This window comes from Bos mutus, chromosome 19 (assembly GCF_027580195.1).
Source record: "Bos mutus isolate GX-2022 chromosome 19, NWIPB_WYAK_1.1, whole genome shotgun sequence".
NCBI classification, from domain to species: domain Eukaryota; kingdom Metazoa; phylum Chordata; class Mammalia; order Artiodactyla; family Bovidae; genus Bos; species Bos mutus.
The window spans coordinates 11,658,678-11,676,119 of record NC_091635.1 but is presented as its reverse complement, the minus strand read 5'-3'; the positions used below and the strand labels follow the sequence as shown (position 1 = coordinate 11,676,119).

The following is a 17,442-nucleotide window of genomic DNA, read 5'->3' as shown; positions in this document are numbered from 1 at the left end:
AAGCCGGAAGCCGCAGCCGCCGCCGTCGTCCCTTCCCGGTCCCCGCCCGCCGGGTGCCGTCGGAGGTTGACAGGTCGTGGCGGGAGGCGGCGGCGGCAGCAGAGCCGGGCGCCCGAGACGGAGACCTCATGGGGAACGCTCCGAGTCACAGCAGTGAAGACGAGGCGGCAGCCGCCGGGGGCGAGGGCTGGGGCCCGCACCAGGACTGGGCCGCGGACTCGGGCACGACCCCCGGCCAGGGCCCCGCGGCCCCGGCGCTGCCGCCCGCCGCGGCGCTGCTGGAGCCGGCCCGGCTGCGAGAGGCGGCGGCTGCTCTGCGGCCCACGCCGCCCTGCGAGTCTCTGGTGTCCAGGCACCACGGCGCACTTTTGCGCTGGCTGGAAGAGCGCCTGGGCCGCGGCGAAGAGTCCGTCACCCTGGAGCAGTTCGGGGAGCTGCTGGAGGCTCGTGGCGCCGGCTTCTCGGGCGAGCGGTTCGAGGAGGTCAGGACTGACTAGCGATTGTGGGGCGGGGGCAGGGCGGTCGGCACTAAGGGCATGAAGAGGTAGGCAGTGGCTTTAGAGAGGCTGGGCAGGAACCCGTAGGGTTGGCAGCTTCTGAGAATAGGAGCTTGAGTATGCCGGGACCCACAGTGGGAGCTTCCAGTCTGTTCACTCGGGGAGCCAGCTGTCGATCTCTCTAACCTTTACTAGAGCTGTGGAAAGCTTCGGCTGGGCCGTTCTGGATATCAGTGCTGGATAAGTCTTTGCATGTTGCTGTAGCACAGACCTTTGTGCTGTTGCCTGATGCTGCATCAACTGCCTTCCAGGATGGCCTAAGGGGATTGTAGTACAGGGATCAAGGGAGTGGCCATGACAATCTTTCGGTTTTATTGGCCAGTGGGTTTTTGCAGAGGCACCTTTTGAGTCCAGTGTGGGGTCCTAACGAATGTGGGAGGAGAATAACATATATTGGAAAAATTCACATTCTGAAAGCCATTCCCACCTCGCAGAAACTAGCTTTTCCAAAACCTGCATTGGTTTTTATATCTTTGAAGGATCATATTTTAGTCTCATTTAAACCTCCCTGGAACCTACAACTAATGGGCAAAAACCAGGTTTCCTGTGACTACTTGTGATTATATAGTTTGGGGCATAATCACCAATATCATCTTTGTTAAGTGATTAACAGCAAATTGATACGGCAACAAAGTATTTTCCTTGCAAGGGATCTTATGGACAGGGAGGCCTGGCGTGCTGCGATTCATGGGGTCGCAAAGAGTCGGACAGACTGAGCGACTGATCTGATCTGATCTGTACCAGACACTTCATTTTAGAATTAAGAAGGGAACTGATCCAGCATCACCCTGTGAGTCATTAATGAAACTGAGACTGTCACTCACATTTCTTGGTTTTTGTTTGTCTTATGTCACACTACAAGCTTCTTAAGGCCCTCTTTCATTAAGTCCACAATGTTATAACAAAAAGGTACTTAATTTGTGAAAATGGGTAAACCATGTAGTATATTCAGTGTCAATGAAGAATGAGTACATAAACAGACAAGGTATTTTAATGCCATTAGAGACTGGTTTACACTTTAAAACCAGAGGCTTTTCAAATATTTTAAAAATGTTTTCCTCTACATGTCAAGAGTTCAGACAATGTAGTTTGTGTGTGTCTTATATTTTCCTTTTAAGAATACCTGTAAGGCATCCGGCTTTTGAAAATGTCAGTCATGTTACTTAGTGAAAGGTCTCCTTTTTTTTCAACCTCCAGGAATTTGGTTTGGTTTTTTTTTTTTTTTTGGCTGCATTGTTTGTGGGATCTTAGATCCCTGACCAGGGATCAGACCCTGCGTCCTTCCCAGTGAAAGTACAGAGTCCTAACCACTGGACCACCAGGGAATTCCCAGTACTTTCCACTCTAGTCCTAGACGTATAGTGAGAAAGTGAAGCAGTCAGAAAGAGCTATGCAGATATCTTGAAGGATCCAAAGACAATGGAGGAAAAGTGTTTACAATTGTGAGAGTGTCTGATAGGAATAGAGCTTCAAGAGTCCTGTAATGTAAGGCCAAGAAGTTCTTGAGGTATGGTCCAGAATTCACACAAGGGCTATGACTTTATTCTTTCACTGAGCAAATGCTTGTTGGGCATATACTGAGTGCCAAGGACTTGAATGACAGTGGACAAAGCAAGATGCTTACTCTTAAAGAGTATCTACTGCTTACAACTTGGCTGGTGGTCCAGTGGCTAAGACCTCACCTTCCAGTGCAGGGGAGTATGGTTCAATCCCTGATCAGGGGACTCAGATCCTACATGACCCTGGGGCCAAAAGGCCAAAACATAAGACAGAAGCTGGCTCAGTGGTAGAGAATCTGCCTGCCAATGCAGGACATTCTGGTTGGATCCCTGGGTTGGGAATATCTCCTGGAGAACGGAATGGCCACCCGCTCCAGTATTCTTGCTTGGGGTTGCAAAGAGAAAGACTGGACTTAGTAATTGAGAAGGCATGCAAGATAGAAGTAATATTCTAACAAATTCAATGAAGACTTTTAAAAATGGTCTACATTATTTAAAAAAGAGTATTTAATACTGAAAGAGATGCACATTAACCCAGCAATTTATAGGTGTGGTGAGTTATTCAAGGGAAAGCATAATGAAAAAATAGCAGGAGTATTTGACCTCATCCAGGGTGTCACGACTGAGCGACTTCACTTTCATTTTCATGCATTGGAGAAGGAAATGGCAACCCACTCCAGTGTTCTTGCCTGGAGAATCCCAGGGACGGGGGAGCCTGGTGGGCTGCCGTCTCTGGGGTCACATAGAGTTGGACACGACTGAAGTGACTTAGCAGCAGCAGCAGGGTGTCAGAGAAAATGTACCTGAGAAAGTAACTTTCCAGCTCAGATTTGAAGACTGAAAGAAGACTGAAAGCAGGAGCAGAAGGTGTGAGCCCTGTTTCAGACAGAGGGTGTCACGTGCACAAGCCCCAAGTCCATAGAATAGAGAATCGGGGAGACTGGTATGATGTCTTTGGGCTACAAACTGCTTTAAGGGACAGAAAATCCAGTGCATCAGTGCTTTAAACAATAAAGAAGCTTTTAATGTAAAAGTCCAAGTAGGCAGTCCAGGATTGATCCATGCAAGTTTCGCAGTTGCCAGGGACTGGTTCTGTCCATCAGGTGCTGTCATCTTCCACAGTCACCTTCCACCTAGTGACCCACAAGACTCCTTTGCTGCTGCTTTCCACAATCAGCTGGAAAGGGAAGGAGAGGGCCACGAACACCTTTGACCAAACCCAGTCACATGGCCACACTTAGCTGCAAGGGAGGTTGGGAAAGATCCCTTATTCCATGGCCATATATTCAGCTAAAAATCAGTAGTTAAATTACTGAGAAAGAGGAGAACAGATATTGGGTTACAGTTTCGCCATCTTTGACTCACATGGCTAGATCACAGCAGAAGGAGAACAAGGCTAGAAAGCAGGCAGTGACCAAATTTTAGAGCAGGTTCTCGTCGGGGTATAGTATTCACTAGTGTAATGATGAGAAGCTCCATGTTGTATGTGTTGCTTCTTTCGGCTCCTGCTGCCATCCATGTCTGTCTAGCTGTCTTGCCTTCACATCCCTTGCTTGCTTGAGGTGTTGTCCTAAAGAAATTCTTGAAGTTATACCGGGGACCAAAGTCTGAAACATTATCATTTTATAGTTACAACACACCTCTTCTCTTGATGGGTGTAGTCCATGGAAAGAGAGTCTTTGATTTGCTCACAAGGAGCAGGATTTAATTGACTCCTATGTAGAAGAGGAATTGGAGTTAACATTAAATTCTTATTTGACTCAGAGATTAGATATTGTGCTCCTACTATGATATACTTCCAGTAGGTCATGTATATGCTCTAGAGCAGGAAAAAAGTGCTGAGCACAGGATGATAGCAGATGGCTTGAAGTTGGGGATTTAGGATGAACAGGTCTTATTTGATTAATTTGCCATATTAGCTTTGGTGCCTACTTGGTGAAATCTGTAGAGTTGTAAAGTCTGAAGGAAGGACTTTTTTTATTCATTTATTTCTTGTCTTAGCACAGTCCCTGCTCAGAGCCAGTGTTCTATTTGACAGTCCTCATTCTCCAGCTTTATATTTTATATTCAATCCATTACCTTTTAATAGGAAGATAATCCTTTTCTTTCTTTTTTTCCGACTGTACCATATGGCTTGTGGAATTTTAGTTCCCCAACCAGGGATCGAACCTGGGTCCTCGGCAGTGAGAGCTCAGATTCTCACTGGACTGCCAGAAAATTCCCAAAAACATACTTACTGACATTGAGGAAGCAGTTAAATATAGTTTTAGTGAAAACTTAAAAAGATTCTTAGTCACTGCTGGAGTTTAGAGGAAATTTGGAGAAAAATACCATCTTGGCATTATCATGTCATAGTATTGATTAACTTAGAATGGCTCTGAGCCCAAGAACTATGCAAAAGAGTCATGCAGATGTAATTCTGTGCCCTTTCAAGACAGAGTATGAGAGCCGCGTGTGTGTACCATGAAGATGAAGCGGGCTTACCCTCAGCTGAGAGCCTGTAAGGGTTCCTCACTGCCAAAGGAATCAGGTGCATACTCCTCGGAATGAGGTGGAGACTGCAGGCTGGCCTGTCTCCCTGTCTGGCCTCTCCTACTTCTGTCCCCCGTGGGACGCTTGCCTCGTCTGGTGTGTGGACCTTTCTTCTGTGCGTTCTCCAAGATTCCCCTCCTTGGCCCCATCTCCTGGTCAGGACAGTCGGGACCAAGCCTGTCCTGTGGCGTGATTCACATGGCTTCTGTATCATCGTATCTTCACTCCTTCCCTTGAGGCTCTTATTTCCTGTTCTGGACAGGTCTTTTGACACTGGAGCACACTGTGTGGTCTTGCTCTGCATGAGGCTCCGAGGCCCGCCACCTGCCTGCACTCCTCCAGCACACAGGAAGCCTTCAGTGAGCGCTGGCCATTGGTAGTGGTGAGGTAGTGCCGAGAGGACGATCCTGGGGGAATTGGAGGTTGTTCTGGCTCTGTATGCTTTGCTGTGAGGGACATGATGGTATTGGCTTCTTGTGGAGAGCTTCATGATCCCCGAGAACTGTGGAGGAAAGGTCACTGCTCTGTTTTGCCTTTCCCTGATTTCCAGACTGCTACTTCGTTGTGTACTGTCTTGCTTTAGGAACTGGAGTGGCTCCCCATTTTTCTGAGGGCCATTTCCCCCACATGCCTCTACCACTCCTGGGCTTCTGGCCTCCAGAGTGTCTGTTAGCTCAGGTCACAGTGATTGACAGTGTGGGGTCCCACATCGTACCAGAATTCCCATCCAAGCTCCATCATTTACCAGTCCTAACCATGTGACTTTGAACAAAATCCCTTACCTCTCTTTCCCTGTCTAGTTAAAGTCATGGTACCAGCTTTAGGATTGTGGAATTTAGTATTAGCTCTTGTACTTGTTATGCTATTACTTCTATTGTTGTAATGATCACACCCATCACATTGCTGCTGCTGGTTTGTGGATCTGTCTTCTATGTGGTGGGGATTTTGGAGAGCCAGGATTCCACCCTGACGTCCCAGTATGCACAGAGCCAAGCCCAGGTCAGGCATAAGTGGCTCCCTGTCAGCTGGTGTTAAGTAGGTGCTAAGTAAATTGGCTCCTGGGAGACAAACTAGATGCTAAGTGGTAGATTTCAAAACCTCTGCATTTTTTTTAAGGACAATTTCCCAAGTATTAGGAAATTGCATATTTGTTCAGTGAAGCTGTTAGCAGCACTGTTCTGATTGTTTTTTTTTTTTTTTTTCTCACCCAAACTGTCTTTATTTTTCGTTTGTTTGAAAATTCTTTTTTGATCATATCCATTAACTATTGACGGATCAACAGAGTCTGTTAAAAATAGAAAAATGTTGCTTATTCATACAGCCTTGCTCATATAGAATTTTTACCAACCCTAAACGGCAAGAGTTGTGTGGGAAGTTGGGAACAGACAGCACTTGAGATGCAGGTGGCACCTGAAGTGCAGAAGTTCTGGTGGGAGTAGGGCTTGAGTGCTGCCTGCGATTTAGGGTGAGTCTCAGCTTTAAGGCTGATGTTGAGTAAGCCTGTGCTCAAGGTGCCGAGAGCAAGGGTTAGAAGCTGGAGGAAAGGGATGGATAAGAGAGAGATTTTGAGCACTTGGTCTCGGACAGCAAGGAACCCCAGGGGTTATCTGGTCAAAGGAAGGAGAATGGAGTTGTGGCGAAGAACACGAGCTCTGGAGCCTTGGAGTCAAATACTAGCTGTGTGACTTGGGGCAAGTTTTCTGACCTCTCTGTAAAATGTACAACTTTAAAATGAGGCTAATAGTAATCTTGCTGTTACGTGGAATAAATGGTTTGTGCACTGCTTAAAATTTAGTGAGTGCTCAAATACTAATTCAGAGCTTCCCAAACCATCTGTCATTCCACATTGAATGGGTTACCGTTGTGCTAATCCTCTCAGACTTTGAATCATACAGTATTTCTGTTTCCTTACTGTGCTACAGTGTGAAGGAGCTGGGATGTAGCTGTTATTGGTGCTGTGTATTCACGTCCTGGGGCCTCAGGGCAGACAGAGGCTGTGCTTCTGCTCTACCTTCCTCCACACCCATTGGCTCTACTCTTCATATTAGGGTGTGCTTCAAATGTTTTAATGTTTATAATTTCCCTTTTGTCACTATAAAAGCGACTTAAGTAGATTGGCATGTTACCACTATTAGTATCTTGATATGTACTCTTTCAGATTATTATTGTTGTTCACTTGCTCAGTTGTATCTGATTCTTTGCAACTCCATGGACTGCAGCGTACCAGGCTCCCCTGTCCTTCACCATCTGCCAGAGTTTGCTCAAATTCATGTCCATTGAATCGGTAATGCTGTCTGACAATCTCATCCTCTGTTATCAGCTTCTCCTTTTGCCTTCAATCTTTCCCAGCATCAAAGTCTTTTCCAGTAAGTCGGCTCTTCGCATCAGGTGGCCAAAGTATTGGAGCTGCAGCTTCAGTATCAGTCCTTCCAGCGAATATTCAGAGTTGATTTCCTTTAGGATTGACTGGTTTGATCTCCTTGCAGTCCAAGGGACTCTCTGCTGATAAATCTATGTATGTTTGGTACCAATGTGGAAAGTGCATATTTGCTTTTTGTTTAAACTAACATGAGGTCATTTTCTGATACTCTTCTGTAACTTGTTTTTTAGTGGTCTTAGTGGTCTTCACTGTCCTGTTAACATCTGTGTCATTAACACCCAGTCCATATTCCAGTTTATCCAATTGTCCCAGAAATCCGTCTGCCTCCCAGCTTCCAAAATTTTGTTGCTGTTGCAATATCTCCTGTTTGCTTTGTCCTTATACTTAAAAAAAAATTCCCTCTATAATATTGTCTTAGTGGAATTTCAGGAGGGAGCAGAGGTAAATGCATTTGTTTAGTGTGACGTCTTTGAACACTCTTGATGGCTCCTTGTCTAGCTTTTGCTAACTGAAGCTTTGAGGAATGAGCTGGGCATTCCTTCCGGAGCCTCCTAATCCATCTTTACACCCCACCAACAACAGATGCATCCGTCTTTATGATGAACTTTTCCCTCTAGCTTCCATCTGATGACCTTAATTATAACTGCTCCTTCCCGTAATAGCCCATCAGATGTTTGAAATGGAGACTATTACTCCCAGTCATCTTTTCTCCTCACTGGAGATTCCAGGCTTTTCTCACAGGGCAATTGCTAGTCTCGTCTTCATCACAGTCTGTTTCTTCTGATTTCTTCTCTCGTATTTACTTTAGGTGTGTGACTTCTAAAGTAAACTCAGCTTTCCTGATTGGGTCTAATCAGGAAAGGATGAAGGACTTCCCTGGCAGTCTAATGGTTAAGACTCTCAATGCAGCGGGCACAGGTTCGATCCCTCACCTGGGAACTAAGATCCCACATGCTGCACAGAACAGCCCAAAAAAAAAAAAAGAAGCTGAGGCTTATGAAGGCAAGGGAGTGTGTTTTTGAAGTCACATGGCCAGTTAGTGACAGAGCAGGATTCAAGCCAAATCCCATGCTGTACCCTGTTCCCCGACATGAACAGGGTAAAATTAGATTATAGTTAAAGGTTAGGGTAAACAGGGCTGTAAAGTAGATAAACCAAGTTAGCTCTCGGGTCCAAAGAGAGTTTAAAATAAAAAGCCCTACTAAACCTGAGATGCTACCCTAAGCCAATGCTTTGTTTTTGGCACTTTGTAACCAGTTGAACATTTTTTCGGTGATTGCTTTCTTCTGAAATTATTTTGGGACAGGGGGCTTACTCTCTTGAAAGAGACGAGATGATGATAATGTTGGATGTTGTGCCTACAGGTAGCAATACTTGTCCACACATGTTCTGCAGAACACCATGAGTTACTATCCCGAACTTATTTGTTCTTTGAATGATATATATGAACTCTTCCCACAACAATAACAAAAATCACTGGTCTTAAAAAGTTTCAGTTATTCAGAATTTGGAACCCATATCTGATTTTCTTGCATCTCTTGTCTTGTAGGCCTTTGCCCAGTTTGATGCTGAGGGTGATGGTACGGTTGATGCTGAGAACATGTTGGAGGCCCTCAAGAATTCCAGTGGAGCTAACCTTCAGGGAGAGCTGAGCCACATCATCAGACAGCTGCAAGCGTGCTCTCTTGTTCCAGGTGAGGCCCTCATCTGAGGGCTGAATGCTGAAGAATGCTCTCTTAGAGCCCAAATGAGCTTTGCTGTAATATGGGTTGTAATTAGACAAGCTTGTGGGCACCATGAAATAGTCATGATTTTCTGATAGCCTTCATTAAGCTCATGATCTGAATGTGTGTTGAGTATAATCATTTCTTGTGTTCCCCACACAGCGGTGGCTGAGCAGTTCTCCCATCTTTATGAACCTTTGTCATGAGGCCACCTTCCTTACTGGATCTCTCTGTTTCACTCTCTCAAGAAGCCTTCCCTGGCCCCGGTTGTAGGCTTTCTTAGCATTGTGTATTTGTTTTGTTTTTTTTCCCCCAACATATCACTGTTCTAGTTAATTAATTATTACTCACTTGTTTGTAAATATCTGTCTTCACTTTTATCCTATGAGCTCCATGAGGGCAGGGAACCTTCTCTTTTACTTTTGGTGAGTCCTTACATTTAGTAGTTTGGCACTTGGTAGGCACCCAGCTTTTTTAATTTTTAGAAAGCCATTGCTCTGAAATTTGTGAGAATAAAAATAGCTTAAAATGAAACAGTACCTCTACATTGTCTCTATGAAAAAACTTTGTCTATATTTTTTGATGGTTTTATTTAGGGAGCTCAGAAACAGAATCAAAATAAAGTTACCTTTTCTTGTTTTTTTTTTCTATTGAGAAAGCAATTGAGTTTGAAAGGAAAAAATTAAACTTGGCATATCATCCTTTTGGTTTAGTTCATTTTATCCAGGAGCTTTTCTGCTTTGTGCACTTGGAGTCATAATATTTAGCACAGAGGATCTTGGGCAGCAGGGAGGCAAATAGACTCGTTGGATCCATAAATGTAACTCTGATTGACCTCTCTGGCTTCCTACTGAGGATGTATTGAGCTAGGGAAGGAGGGTTTCTGTATATTAATGAAAAATGCTTACTTCTGCTCTTCTTCAGATTGTCTTGAATTATGTAATTTTTATAGAGCATTATAGATAGCCTGAACATGTTAATTTTTCTACTGTTCTCATGGCAGTAAAAATTACACTTTAAATTATGCATAGCTAACTTTTAGCATTTTGTATTATCCCCACCTCTGTATTACCAGCATATGGGTAGCATCAGGGGCTTTATTTGAACACCTTAGAGAGATGTTTTGGGAGGAGAGGACAGGAGTGGCGACCAGGGGATCCCCAGCACTTAGTGAGTTGTTGCTCTGAGTGATCCTGAGGAGCAGTGGGGATTAGTCTAGAAAAACTCGGGGCCCAGATCCCTAATCGGGGGTCCAGACCTTCTCTAGCAGTGTTGTGACTTGGGACTTTCTACTGAAATATTTTATCTGTTATTTTAACTTAAAAGAGTTTTTCTTTTTTAAAAAATAATAATCCTAAGCTGAAACTTGGTGAGCTGAGCTCACCTCACTGGTGGAATCCCACTTTCCTGGTCCCTCTGTCTAACCTAGACTGATACTCCTTTCATATCTCTTTGTATGAGTGCTGAATGGTTAAAAGAGACAGCCCATTTACCAGATTCATTGCTTATTTCACCATGTGATAAAAGTTTTCCCATTACAAGCATCAGTCTGTTCGGAGCAGATCGGTGAAGTACCAGCAGCGTCATCACATGAAGTCTGGGTATTACCCTGAGTGTCCGTTAAGAATAACTGTAAGAGGAGATATGAGGGATGGCATGAACTTCTGGGCTTGGGAGATCAAACCAGGGGCTCCTGGTTTTGTGTAGAGGCAGAATCAGATGGGCCACTTCTAGGGCACAGTTTCTCCTCAGTCTTTTGGTTAGCTTCAAAAATTAAAGCAGTTTCCTTCTGCTCTAATATAATCTTTTTGTTTCACACTTAAAAGCAGTTTCTCCTGTGGACTTCTGGAATCTTGCTCTAGGTGCTGCTCACTTGGGTGTGCTCAGCTTGTGACAGTTCATCCAGTAATACAATGATAATATATGTACTTTTGTTTTAATTAGAAAGTAAAAGAGAAACAAACAAACAAAGAAAACCCTCCCCAGATCTGTAAGCATGTCTGAGCTCTAGGAAAAGCTGCCGTGTTTATTCTCTCTTCACTTAACTGTCTGAGTCATGTGCACCTCAGTTGAAAGCATGTTATTGTAGCTGAACCTACAATAACAAGAGCAGGATTCCGGAAGTCCGCAGGAGAAACTGCTTTTAAGTGTGAAACAAAAAGATTTTATTAGGGCAGAAGGAAACTGCTTTAATTTTTGAAGCTAAACATGAGACTGAGGAGAAATTGTGCCCTAGAAGTGGCCCATCTCATCCTGCCTCTTCCCTTGTGGCTCAGCTGGTAAAGAATCCGCCTGCAGTGTGGGAGACTGGATTCGATCCCTGGGTTGGGAAGATCCCCTGAAGAAGGGATAGGCTACCCACTCCAGTATTCTTGGGCTTCCCTTGTGGCCTAGCTGGTAAAGAATCCACCTGTAACGTGGGAGACCTGGGTTCGATCCCTGGGTTGGGAAGATTCCCTGGAGAAGGGAAAGGCTACCCACTCCAGTATTCTGGTCTGGAGAATGCCATGGACTATATATATAGTCCATGGGGTTGTAAAGAGTTGGACACAACTGAGCGACTTTCACTTCACTTCAGATATGACCTGTTTTGTGTTTTTGAAAGGTTGCTGAGGTTAACATCAGACAAAATGCAGCCAGGGGAGCCACTTAGGATATCTGGGTGGGTGTATGAATGGAGGTGTTGAAGCCAGAGTCTGGACAGTGACCAGAGGGAGGGACAGATGGAGGAGACTCCAGAGGCGCCCCGCCCGGAGAGAGAAGACTGGAGTGGTGGAGGAAGCACTTGGAAGCGGCGCAGGGCCTCTCTGCAGTCCCTCCCCTGGGTGTTGTCTCAGCGTGTACCCGAGCCTCGTTCCTCGGCTATAAGAGGAGGGTACCAGAGCCTTCGGTGCCTTCTCCTCCCCACCCTCCCCCCACCACTTACCATGGGGGCTGACTGCAATGATGTCTGTGGAAGGACCTTGAAAACTATAAAATGCACTCAAGAATTGTGGTCAGGTTAATGGTTGTGTTTTCATTATCGTTATTTTCGTAGCTTAGTATAAAAGCAGTTACGCCATTACACTCTAACGTGATAAACATTATTCCTAGCCTATATTCAATATGCAAAACTTCTTCAAAAATGTCGTTAGTATTTAAATTTATAAATTAAACATAAAAATTGGGAGCTTGGATTGAAAGAAATTATCATTATTCTAAGTCTTCTAAAATGTCTGTGAAACTACAGTGAAATTAATTTTGAAATTGAGATCACCACTGGTTCATTTCTTAAAAACATCTTTAGATTTTTAAATGATTAAAGCTGAAACTACCAGAGAGGATTCTTAATGGCTGCTTTTGATTCAGATAATTCTGCTAGGCCACCAGGCAGGGAATGTGGAACCTATTGTGGTAGGTTCCCAAAAACATAAAAAATGGACTTTTTCTGCTTAGGTTTCATAGACATATTTTCAGAGTCCAAGGAGGGCCTGGATGTCCATGCGGCGATGATCCTGCGCTTCCTGCATCGCAACCGGCTCTCCAGCACCGTCATCCCCTACCCCATGTTGGACCACTGCAATAACATGAGCACCATGAGGGCCTCTGTTCTGAGGGAGTCTCTGGATCAGCTGGTACAAAAAGAAAAGGGTATGTGTGCGGGGGTGGGGCTGTTCTTGAGGATGTCTGGTGATCATTTCTTCCAAGTGAGTGTTTATTGACAGGATGAGCCAGCCCTCCTCCCTGCTTTTATTTCTGAAATTATAGTGACCAGTTTGTAGCAGAAGAATGTGAACTGTTCTCCCTTTCCGCTTTCCCTTTCCTTCCCCTCCCCCTCGCCTTATTCTTAACCCAACTGCTTTCTCATCACCCAGGTCTCCGCTCAGATGTGGCAGGCCTCTCCTCATTACTCTCGACCTATGCGCCCACTGCCACCACTTCCCCGCTTTGGTCACAGTCCCCTTTGCAGGTTTAAAAGCCTAAATGGCACTTATTACCTGAAGTTGTAGCATTATTATTTACTTGCATTTTTGTCTATCTTATTCGCTTCATTATCCTTGGGACCCAGAACTATGCTTGCCACACAGTGGGTACTCAGTGAATAGTTGTTGAATAAACGAGGGAAGCCACTACAGACTCACTGGGGACCACAGCAAAAGTTGATAATACGAATTGGCAGGTCCGTGGAGCCCCACAGTCCAGAAGTAGACCCCGTTGCATGTGGGACAGGTACCAGATGTAGTTAGTTAGCGTTACGAGTCAGGGCAGGAAGTGAATGAGCCTACAGATTGGGTTAAGGAACTGGTTAGACATTTGGAGAAAAAAATAAAACTAGATTCTTAACCCACTTAATCAAATAAATTTCAGATGGATTAAAAAGTTCAACCAAAAAGAAAGCTGTAGGAAAGAGTGCTAGAAGGAAGGAGTTCCACTTTATAAAAGCCCTCACATGGGAAAACCTCTCTTAAGTAGAACATGAAACTACAAAAGAAAAGATTAGTAAGTTAGACTGTATGTGAATTTAAAGTTCTGTACAGCAAAAACATATCATAAGCAGAGTCAAAAGGCAGATAGCATTTTACGGAACAAAGGTGTATTTTGTAACATTGTGAGTGTTTTTTTGTTTTAACTGACCTTGGGCAGTTTTTTAATTGCCTTAGTTTCCTCATCTCTAAAATGAATTAATACATAGAAAATGTGTAGAAAAAAGGCCTGGTTCACAGTAAACAGGCGACTGAACTGAACTGAACTGAAATATTACTTATTATGTGTGTGTATATATATAATTACATAATATATACAAAATGGATAAATTGATAAGACTTGTGACCCAGTAACAAGTAGATGAGGATAGGACAAAGCCATACTCAGAAACACAAGCGGCTTACAAACAAGTGGCTTGAAAAGTCTCACTCATAATTAAAGAAATGTAACTTAAAACTATAAGTCACCATTTTCATCTCTTAGTTAGTTTTGCAAATATATCAGTGATTTATGCTGTACTACCACCAACCCATGGAGCAGTCCTTGGCCAATTTCTTCTTTATACATGTTGTCCAATTTAGAAGGAGATTTTACAGAGCATTTATTTTTCTAGGGCCAAAGTGCCAGGAATATTTCTGTTAGATATTTTAAATGACCTTTTTAAAAAATGCTTTGTGAAAAAGATGTCATGATAAAATCTGGTTTTTCTCACAGAGAGCCCTGGAGATCTAACTAGAAGCCCAGAGATGGACAAACTCAAGTCTGTCGCGAAATGCTATGCTTATATAGAAACATCCTCCAACCCTGCAGACATTGACAAGATGACAAATGGAGAAACCTCATCCTACTGGCAGTCAGATGGCAGTGCCCGCTCACACTGGATTCGGTGGGTGCCATAATACCAGATTCTTGGGTGAAGGCCCAAGGAAATTACCTGCTTTCTTTCTCTTACCCTGTCTGCTGCTGCTGCTGCTGCGTCGCTTCAGTCATGTCCAACTCTGTGCAACCCCATAGACGGCAGCCCACCGGGCTCCCCCATCCCTGGGATTTTCCAGGCAAGAGTACTGGAATGGGGTGCCATTGCCTTCTCCCTTACCCTGTCAGTGTGTTAAAAAAAAAATCATTTTTAAAAAATTTAGACTATTTTTTAACTTCACTGCCTAGTTTTTTTCTTCTTGTGATTATCTGTGATGATGCTGTAAGAATCAAGTTAAAAGAATCATGTGAAATTATATACCCATGTTCGTATATTCATAAATACGGATAATTTCTTTACTGGTATTTTAAGGGAGAAAATTAACATTTGACTAGTATTTATGATACTGACTTCAGATCTTTTTCACTAGTTTTTCAGGAAGGTTAGTGTCACAAGGAACAAGGGATACTTTTCTTATATCTGATGTGATTTTAAGATCATTTCTGCACATTTAATTTATGCAACTAAGTTGGCCAGTTTGGTAGAGAAAGAGGGAATGTGTGGTCAAGAATCCTGAAGTGAAACTGATGACAGTCAACCGTGATGTTTCTATATGTTCTGAAGCTGCTGTCTAAAATATCATCTGTCCCATCAGAAAATGGCCTGATTTCAGTTGGTGGAAATAGAAGTAATTACTGTTTTCTCATAAAGGATAAATAAGCTCTTTAGCCATCTATACATGAGCAAATCTCAGTTCTTTGGATACAGTTAGAACTTGCTTCATACTGGGTAAAGGCATTTTATTAGAATGTTCATTTTATACTTTCCTGCCTGTACTGGTATCTTGAAATAGAGGGTGTCCCTTGTGGCTCAATGGTAAGGAATCTGCCTGCCAATGCAGGAGACATGGGTTCGATGCCTGATCTGGGAAGATCCCACATGCCTCAGAGTAACTGAGCCTGTGCGCCACAACTATTGAGCCTGTGCTCTAGAGCCTGGGAGCCAAGACTCCTGAGCCCACATGACACAAGTCTTGAAGCCTGCACCCCTAAAGCCTGAGCTCCACAGCAAGAGAAGCCACCACAGTGAGAAGTCCATGCACACCGCTACTAGAGAGTAGTCCCACTTGCCACGACTAGAGAAAAGCCCTAGCAGCATCAAAGACCCAGCACAGCCAAAAATAAATACATACATACATAAAGTATAAGCATTAAAAAAAAGACTAGAAGATTGATCTTGAACTGAAAGGGATTTTAGAAACTTGGGAAGGTCATAAGAACTTTGAAACTAGTAGCCGGCTTTTTAAGTTAGTTGCTTTTAGGGGAGTTAGTCTTTGCGTATATAGCACCTACAGGATCTTGGAGGTGCGACTTGTGGGCCCTGCCAGTTCTCAGCCTGTATAAACATTTGTCGTTTCTGCTCTCTCTTTGTGTTTTCCAGTCTAAAAATGAAGCCAGACGTCGTACTCAGGCACTTGTCCATTGCTGTGGCGGCCACTGACCAGAGCTACATGCCGCAGCAGGTGACCGTAGCAGTGGGGCGGACGGCCAGCGATCTTCAGGAAGTCCGCGACGTGCACATTCCCAGCAATGTCACTGGCTATGTGACACTGCTGGAAAATGCCAACATCAGTCAGCTCTGTGAGTCAACCAAGAGGCATCTTGCCCTTCTAACTAAGAGGACTGGAGGGGAGGAAGAAAGGTCCTGTTTTTTGGCAGGAAGATCTCTGAAGTAGAAAGCCTGTTTGTTTTTCTTGGAGATCTGATTTGCATCTCATTGTGCACATCAAAGTGGTTGTTACTTCACCTATTCGGTGTTTTGAAAAGTTATAGAAAAGCAGTAAAATCTTTTTAAGTTAAAAAATTTTTTTTCTTATTAGAAAATTAGAAATATTGACACAAACAAAAAATTATTCAAAGTCCCACTCCTCGGGGATTGTAATTGTGAATTCATTGGTATGGATCCTTCCAGTCCTTTTCTTATTTTGTGTATGTATATAAATACACACACAGACATATATATATATATTTTTAAGAATACTTAAAAATAGGTTTGCATGTATATATGTATATCTTTATGTATCTTTTTACAAAAGTGGTGATATTTCATTCATGCTCTTTTGTAACTTTTTAACGTGTTGTCTCACCATACATTCATGCGCACCTTTACTTAGTGTTGTTAAGACTGTGCCTTAATTTTAAGAAGCTTTTTCTTCTTAAATTTCAGTTGTTTCCATTTTTATACTATTATAACCTTGCTTCACACATAGCATTTTGGAAATAATCACAATTCTGTGATTTCTTTCCAGGCTTATTTCATTCAGGGAGCCGGAATGCTTCATGTTTTGTCTCATTTCTCCTAATGCTTTCCTGGGCCAAAAGAAGTATTCTTACTTTGCTCAGAGGAACTGAGGCCTAGGGAGGTAGAGTCTTTGTGTCTCACCCCTAGGCACAGAAGTAGTTAAGCTTGTGGAGTAGCAGCTTCCTGTCTTACACTGTGGTGGTCTTTACTCTGAGTTGTGTCCTTTTTAACTTCTCACCTCCTCCTCTCCAACCCAAATAAGAAATTCTGACAGCTCTTAAAAGTGAGTCATGCCTATGTCATCTATTTGGACTTGATTATTAAAAAGAAATCCTCACAACGGCTATGAGCCAGCTGCTGTTTTATAACTAAATCTAAATTTTGGAACTCTAGGAAAAATTATAGACATTTCTCACCATGTGTTTAATCAGGATTTTAAAAATACAGTTTGTGTTGATTTTCAACAGTCATAAATTCCTATGAAGCATTGTGATGTAAAGATTTAAGCCACCCTTAATTTTGCACGTGATACTTTTGGCTCCTTAGATTGGTCACTGCTCTTTTGACAAATTGATTGTATACTTGCTCCATTGCACACACCATTTATTTCTGGCATCAAAATATATCTTTAGCATTTTCTTTTCGAAATGTGAATTACTGTTTTGCTTTTAGTTGGAAGCCTAGCATTTGCTGAACTGAAGAAGTTAATCCAATACTGAATTTGTTGTTTGCACTTGACAGATGTCCAGATTAACATAAAGCGTTGTCTTAGTGATGGATGTGACACTAGAATTCACGGTCTGAGGGCTGTTGGCTTTCAGAGAGTCAAGAAGTCTGGGGTCTCAGTCTCAGATGCTTCTGCAATATGGTATTGGTCTCTACTGACATCTCTGGTGACGGCTTCCATGGAGACAAATCCTGCCTTTGTCCAGACAGTGCTGCGCAACACTCAGTAAGTCACTGTGCTTTCCAGGCCTGTCACGGCGTGCTCTCTCTCCAGCCCTGTAGGACAAGTCACTGAGCACCCTCCGACCCTCGAGACTCACTCAGCAGCCGGCCCTCAGGTGCC

The 17,442-nt window shown here is 43.4% G+C and overlaps 1 protein-coding gene across 2 annotated transcripts in view; it reads left to right on the top strand.

Moving 5' to 3' along the window:
• Window positions 1-5: 5 nt before the first annotated feature.
• Window positions 6-17,442, top strand: part of ZZEF1 (zinc finger ZZ-type and EF-hand domain containing 1) — a 94,733-nt gene continuing 77,296 nt past the window's right edge. For both annotated transcript variants that reach the window (XM_070389246.1, XM_070389245.1), the window contains exons 1-6: window positions 6-482; window positions 8,518-8,662; window positions 12,128-12,322; window positions 13,871-14,042; window positions 15,513-15,712; window positions 17,115-17,325. In XM_070389246.1, the coding sequence (XP_070245347.1) occupies window positions 129-482; window positions 8,518-8,662; window positions 12,128-12,322; window positions 13,871-14,042; window positions 15,513-15,712; window positions 17,115-17,325 (1,277 nt within the window). In that variant the 5' untranslated portion in view covers window positions 6-128. The remainder of the gene's footprint in view (window positions 483-8,517; window positions 8,663-12,127; window positions 12,323-13,870; window positions 14,043-15,512; window positions 15,713-17,114; window positions 17,326-17,442) is intronic.